We start from the raw sequence: 7933 nt of genomic DNA, 5'->3' as shown, positions 1-7933 counted from the left end.
GTGAAAAGGTTTATTCACATCTCATAATTTCAAGCATCCAGAATTCACTGACCAAATCTTATTTACTGGTTAGGCCCTCATTTTCCTCTTTGAATGAAGAATATGGGTTTCTGCCCCAAGTGGCCTTCTGGAGAATCTCACCTTAACAAGTGTGACCTGACCTGACAGAATCTATTTTTATCCATTTACTGCACAGATAAACCTGAGAGACTCATTGCCTAAATTAACTGCATAAATCAGATGACTAAGAGGGAGAACAGGAGGAAGTTGTACCTTGACACACCTAAGGAAAATACATATAATAAAAGTATATAACAGTTAACCACAAAGATACAAGCACAGATGCCAACTTGCTGTTACAAGCTTATACTTTCCAGTATGCATTACCACATTGCTGAATTCTGAGGAGTGGCTGAAAGAACTTTTTAAACATATACATAATTTCTTGGAAATTTTCCAAGCACAAGTAGAAGCACTGGAGAAAATATCATTAGTACAATAAAGAACAAGTGACCAAGTTGACAACACTGTCAAAGTAAAGGACAAAATGATGTGTACTAAATAATAAGCCAGTCAGGAAATATGGAGCTAATTCTGAGAAAGAAGATTCCAAATTATAGAAATTCATGATAAGAGTTATTCATTGGAAGGGGTATGAGTTCAGGTAAATCCAAGAGTTTTGTGGATTGTTTTAGAGTTCAGGTAATCCACTAAGTAAACAAAGTTTCCCATCACCATTAAGTCAGTCCCTGTGGGAAGACTGCTGCAAGCATCCTTACTAACTATTCAGTTACTCATTTATTTTCTGAATCTTGGTGGGTTTTCTACATATGGATAGACACTCAGGTTCAAACATTACTTCCTCAGCTGTCTCAGATGCTTAGTGTGCATAACATGACTTTGAAAACTCATATTTATCAGTTATGACAGTAGTACATTAAAAAGCAATCATTTTTATTCGCTATGCCTCATCAAATGGCTAATTAATCAAAAAGAATAGGGCTGTGAATGATAAAAATCATTACTTACAGGTATATGGAAGAAGAACTACATGTCCATAAAAACCTGACAAAATATATCACTGACATAACCAGACAAAAATTTGTTTGTTTTCATAGAGTACTAATTGTTAAGACCAGAATTGGTCTTGTCCCTGAAGCCATACTAAGCACTTCTTAATAATTGTCCTAAAGCACCACAATTTCTAATTGTTAAATGTTTAATGTTTAAATGTTAAATGTTTAAACGTGCTTACCTTATAAAAATCCCACAATGAAAGAGATGAACTAGAAAAACCAATTTCAGCTTCCCAGTATCAGTACCTTCCCAGTCGTTTTTAAACCACTCATAACTAAATATCTGAGTTATAATTGATGAAAGACCTCTAAAACAGAGTATCAATATACTCCAAGAATATTGTCCTTGACAGAAATATCTACTGGCTACCCAGAAGTCCATGACAATATCAACTACATAAACTACCATTCCACCAACCAAAAAAATGAAATTCTGCTTAGTAAATTTTGTGTGTGAAACTGCCGCTGTTGTCATTCTCTCCTCACTTAATGTATAGGAATCTAAATTCTTTCCTACAATGGAGTCTTTTTCCTGAGAATGCCACCTGCTTATATTGCTTCATACAAAGGAAAATTGGGTTATCCATTTTTATTATGGCAAAGAGACTTGCATTTCTCCATGCTCTCGATTTAAATATTAAATTAACTTTTAATACACATCTATTATAGAAAAGATAAATGTAAATTTTCTTTTTAATTGATGGGGTCGTTCTTCATTACTGATTCCTAAAAAGAAGAAGGAAAAAAGGAAGATTAGCAGTAACAATATCTTCATCATTTAAAATATCCTACAGCAATTCTCATGACCATTTGAACAGGCAAGTACAAAATGCAGAGATACCAAGAGAGCTGCATTTCTGAGCTTGCTGAGGTCACCCACTCTCTCAAACAGTGACTCTCCACTCAGGCAACTGTTGAGATAATTCCTAAGAGCTGCAAAACACTAAAAAACAAGCAAGTTTTTAAAAGCAGCTTATGGAAAAAAGATTGATTCCTTCCCAGAACTTTCATCCTTTCTGAACTCTTCTTCTTTACTGTGCACAGCACAAAATGTTGAGAAAACTTTTGTCTTGAGCACACACCATGGTATCATAATAAACAACATTTGGCAGTTTCCAACAGTGTTATTGCATTTGTGTGGATATATCCAGTGTTTTTATCATTCTTGTTTGGTTTTCCACTTGCAGTAGTAAAGGGCTAAATAGTATTGCAGCTCTCCTATTAAAAGAGGCTTGTAAGGATCCAGACCTAGACCAGTCCATATCTCTTTGAGAAATGTTTTCTAAGCTATGTGTAGCTACACATGGATGATTTAACCACATAGCTCACTGCAAATATAATTCATTTGTAGCTATGACTACATTTTTCATTGCCCAACACTGCAAGGATTCTTGTCACCTCTTGGGTAGTCCTTACATGTCTTTCCTCTATAGATTTGTGGTATTTGGCAGGTGAAGCAGAAATGCTATAAGGCAATACATTTTTTTTCTCATTCACCTCTGCAAAGCTGTAAAGTTGAAATTACAAAGTCCCGTTACTTCATTTACATACCTTAGGAAAAAGCTGCTGGCAGCAAATGCAAAGGATGGAATACAGGACATGCCAAGGCTGGGCTGGTGCCAGTGCCAAACAGCTGCAGACAATACATGGGGAACAGCTGCACCAGGGAACTTGGAGCAGGGAAAGGGCATGTGGAGGCAGGTCCCTTTGGATTTTGTGAATTCAGGCACACTGCCACAGAGAAATGAAATGAGAGAATTGGTTAATAACCCATAAACAAAGGTAATGACTGTACTTTATTTGGGTTGACTGGGTTTATCTTCACTGTGACCTAGGTACAAACCCAAAAATGAGAACTTAAGTTCTTAATTTCCTAATGAAGACAAGTGGGAACATAATAGTCTGAAAAGGTGCTGAGTGTATGGATTATTTTTTGGATCTAGGCCTTAGCTATTTCTAGCCTCTCATTCTATCTCCTACTTAGGTTTCATGTCCTGGCCCAGAAGAGGTCAGAAAGAGCAGGCGATCTTGAAGTTGGGATAGTTGGAATCCTTTTGCTGTTCCTTCCTATTCTCTCCAACAAAATACCATGAATCTCTTGCAAATCATGCACTTTATATCAAATTCACAGTAAGATTCTGGGAAGGGGACTTCAGTACAAAGTCCAGCATAAACTGAACTCTGTGTTTACAAATACAGAAAGAAAAGTTAACCATGAGCCAGCAATGTCTCAGTGTGGCCAAGAAGGCAAATGGCATTGTGGGGTGCTCTATGAACTGCGTGGCCAGCAGGTCAAGGGCACTTATTCTCCCCCTTTACTCTGCCCTGGTGAAGCTGTATCTGTGGTACCGTGTCCAGTTCTGAGATCCCCAGTTCAATAAAGACAAGGAACAACTGGAGAGGGTCTGGCAGAGGGTTACAAAGATGTTTGGGAGACTGGAACATCTGTCTCAGGAGGACAGGCTTAGGGAGCTGATTCTGTTCAAGCTGGAGAAGACTGCTGAGAGGGGATCTTGTCAATGAACACAAATATCTTAAGGCCAGGTGTCAAGAACATGGGGCTAGACTCTTTTCAGTGATGCCCAGCAATGGGACAACGGGCAGTGGACACAAACTGAAACACAGGGAGTTCCATCTCAACGTGAGAAAAACTTTACTTTGAGGGTGACAGAGCACTAGAACAGGCTACCCAGTGGTTGTGGAGTCTTCTTCTCTGGAGATAGTCAAAACCTGCCTGGATGCAATCCTGTGCAACCTGTTACAGGTGAACCTGCTTCAGCAGGGGGTTTGGATTAGACAATCTTCAGAGGTCCTTTCTAATCCCAATTGGTTTGTGACTCTGAATTTTTTATGTCTGAAAATTTGTGTATGAACCAACTTAAGGGTTTATTACTTTGGGTTCATTCAAGAAAATCCAAAGGAAACATATTTACTCTATATAACAACATGTCATTCTGCAACTTGAACACCACCTTTGTCAAGCTGTATCTACAATTTTTAGAACAGATTAAAAACAAAAACAAACATTAAACAAAACAAGCAAGTTCACTATTTTACTGTTACAGGAAGCACAACAGCAACTGCTTAGTCAATACCTGGATTCAAATAGAAAGTTCTTTGGAAGACAATTTATGGCCAAATTAGGCAAGTTACCAAGGTTCACATTTAATGACTAATACTGTACCAGACATTCAAGTAAGGCAAGGAGTAGCCTCTAATCTTGCACCTGAAATGAGTAAAAAAGTATCAGGATTCCTCCCTCTTTACAGCCTCCCTATCCTTTTCTTACGTAAGTATTTCGCAAAGAAGAATATGAGAAAGGAAGTTTTACAGGCAGACTCCTCTGAAATAAGAGCATGAAGAGTAGCTGTGAGCCAGAGGATTTCTACTCCTGCCAAGCCTACCACACAAACTACTGTCATGTCAGCAGTCTGCAGACCTGTCTGGACATCTTGGTGCTATTTGAAGCCATCAGGTTAGCTGAGATAAATGAAGAGCCATACATTGTCAAGCATGTCAGCTTGCTCACCATCTCACAATTATTTTGAGTAAGGATTCCAGGCCTGAAAGAGCCTTGGAACAGCTCTTGGAACAAGGTTTATATTTTGCTCATGGCAACCTAAAAAAATTCTTCTCAAGACTCACAAATCTGTAATCACAAATGTCCATTGTCTTAATTCCAAATCCAAGCACCAACACCTGCTCACAGGTGCACATGAAATCACTGTTAAAGATCCCAGCCTTTAATAGCCCTTCATTTTATGCATGATAGCACTCCAAAGAGCACCATGGTCTCACTACCAGGTGGGGTTCAATTAAGTGCCACGGGAGAGGGTGTCCTGTGTCAATCAGAATTAAATTTTCCCCAATCTTACTAAACACATGAGATCTAACATGACAGGAGGAGGAAGAGTAAACTGTCAGTCAACAAAAATTTAACCCCCCTCTAAAAACTAATATACCAAATAATTTTGTAATACAGAATCATTCTGTGATAAAGCTGAAACAATAAAATTGGATTAGCAAGGCTTCAGCTCTCACTACACGTTTAAAATTCTATTTTAAAATGCAGTTACCTTAATAGTGGCCATGAATAGAGCTTTTTTCACTTCAAAAACTGCAGATTTCCATATTCATGGGTTTCCCATCCATGCCTTTACAAGACTTGCAATCCAAGGAAATTAAAGGGCTTACTGATATAACACAAAGTAAACTCAAATCATATGGAAATCATGTGACATGGTTAATGATTTGCTGTCTGTAAAGAACTGTCCTCTTTATGATTGTACTATAAAAATTGTATTCTAAAAATTTGGTATAGAAGTCCCTGTTAATAATAAATACTAAATTTAACAGATTATAAATTTTTCTTAAATAAAATCATTGAACAACTTACTTCATCAAAGTAAAAAAAGAAAGAAGAATTTTGCCTCTGTATGTTTCTGTATCTGTGTATTCATTTTCAAATTTAGACTTTAGTTCATTAGTCCTGTTGAGCAAAAGCAAATATATGTTTCTGGAAACACAAGTGTATGTGTGTATGATTAAATGCATACATTTACTTATATATTCATTCATTCATTCATTTGTATACCCACATATATATCCCAAAGATTTATGCAAAAAAGAACAATCTTTTTGGCTATAATTAAAAACTGTAGTACAAGGCACTTTAAAAAATCCTTTCTGTGCAATGATGCATGAAGAGACTGCATGTGGCCAAGGACAGGTGATTAAAACTGTTTTCCTCTGGTAAAACTAAAGGTGTTTGCCTGATCCAGCTGAGCTGTTGGTACTGCACATGAATTTTTTATGCATGTTTAAAACAGCTGCAGGGTACAAGGCACAGGTGTGATTCCACCTCTGTGACTGTGCTACACAGGATAATACTCATCCTCAGCCTGTAGATTTCTAGCTCTTAGGACAGGAGGTAAAATCTTCAGTGTTTCCATAATGAACATGATATCAACCCTTGTCTTTTTTTGTGTGCCTTCCTGCTTCTCTCTTACACTTTAGAAACATCCTAGTCCTAAGCAGTCCTTGCAGTGCTTGAAAGACCATTAACTCAGCCAACTTACAAACTGACTGCTATGACCTTTGTTATAATAAAAAAAAAAAAAATTACAAAAACTCTATGGCACAGAGGGAGGGGCAAAGTTTGTGTACCTGATTCTTGGAGTGTAAATCAAGCAACCCACAAGATACATTACTGGCTAGATGATTAATTTGTTTTCTTGTTAGACTTAGCATCAAAGGAAGCACAATTCTAAATTGTAACAAATCTCCTATGGTATTCAGTACACATCCTTTTATTTGCTTCGGAATGTGGTAGGAAGGACCCTTCAAGCATTTATAGGCATTGATGAGCCTTCCCTTCTCCAAACTAGATAGTAGCAGCTCTTTCAGCCTTTCCTTATTACAGAAATGTCCCAGGCCCTTCATCAACCCCCATAATCATCTCCCACCAACCTGCTAATCTGACTATTTTACATTTTCTACACAATGTTGCCCCTCCATGCAGGAATCTTGCAGTCCATGGCTTTTCTCTCTGCAAAATCTGCTTCACATCTTTTTGTTTTAAGGTCTTTTTACCTATTTCTATATCAGATAAAAAGAATAAGAAATACAATTATACAGAAAGAAAAATTCTGCAAGTAAAAAATCCTTTCAACAAGATATTAATGTGCCAATGGCTATGAAGATTAGACTCTGAAGACATTTTCTATCTGCTATTCAATTGATTCTGACTAATTAATTACTGCAGAATTACATTTTTGTTCTTAGTTCTATTGGGCTATTACACAGACACAGTGGAGAGGCATTTATCAACATTTACGTTTAAAATGTGAAAAAAAGCCAAGTGCCAGTACTCAAAGATTTCTTGAGTGTTAAAGATTTGAACCTTGTGGGATTTTCAGAAATACCAGTCTGTCTTGTGTCCCACAATCTAATTTTAGGTTTCTTTATTTATTTTTTAGGAAACTCAGCTGGTTTTGGTTTTTTTACTGATAGCCTACCTTCTTCAGAACATTTTTCCCCTCAAAAATTTAACAATGCAAAACAATCAGAAAACCAAAAGAACTTCTGGTATACATTCATCTTTTCTTGTACCACATAATAGCAGGACTTTCACTACATGCCTATTAACCTTTGTATTATAAGAGAAACAACAGATTTTTCAAACAGATGGGCTTGTGCAGGAAATTAAGATGATCAAAGAACCTGTACTTCGTTCTCCAAAGACACCATTGCTGCCACCTACAGATGAAACAAAATCACAGCTCCTGCCTAACATCAGAAAATGCTTTACTACAGGTCATCAAGAGCAGGAACAATTATTCCCCGAAGAACAGCTCCCAAGAAAATTCTTAATTTGGGGAAAAATAAGTCTTGTGATGTTAAAAATAATAATGCCACCTTAGTGAGTTCTCAATGACATATAAAATTATATAATTTTGGAAACCCTCTCTAAACATTCAGAATTTTCTTAAAAATAGAAAACCACTTAAGTTTGCAACTTGCCTTGGCTTAGGTAGTAGTTTCTTCTAATGACTAAACTAAAATTTACCTGAAGACTGAATATGGGTTGAATGTACCAATAGCTATACAAATATGCTACAAAATAAGCATAGGAGGGTATCTCAGGATTAGATAAATTCAGGTCTAGTCACAGTTTGTTACAAAAGAGCATACAGGCAAATTATATGGGGAGAGACTAGAGTATTGTGTATGGGGTTTTCTTGATTATTTCAGCAGCATATCTGCACACATAAAAGCTTATTTCCTTTGACTTGAAATATCCCTTCTTATGTCTGTTGTTCATGCTTTAATGAGCATGAAAATAAAAAATAACAGTT

General features: G+C 36.8%; 1 protein-coding gene across 1 annotated transcript in view; it reads right to left on the bottom strand.

Annotated features, from left to right (window-relative positions):
* The window catches only part of XKR9 (XK related 9), a 14429-nt gene extending 9153 nt beyond the window's left edge, over positions 1–5276 (bottom strand). The window contains 3 exon segments of the mRNA XM_033512290.1: positions 1256–1802; positions 2628–2807; positions 5153–5276. Of these exon segments, the coding sequence (XP_033368181.1) occupies positions 1256–1551 (296 nt within the window). The 5' untranslated portion in view covers positions 1552–1802; positions 2628–2807; positions 5153–5276.
* Positions 5277–7933: the final 2657 nt, after the last annotated feature.

This window comes from Parus major, chromosome 2, assembly GCF_001522545.3.
Source record: "Parus major isolate Abel chromosome 2, Parus_major1.1, whole genome shotgun sequence".
Taxonomy (NCBI): Eukaryota; Metazoa; Chordata; class Aves; order Passeriformes; family Paridae; genus Parus; species Parus major.
This window is presented reverse-complemented; position numbering and strand designations above follow the sequence as displayed.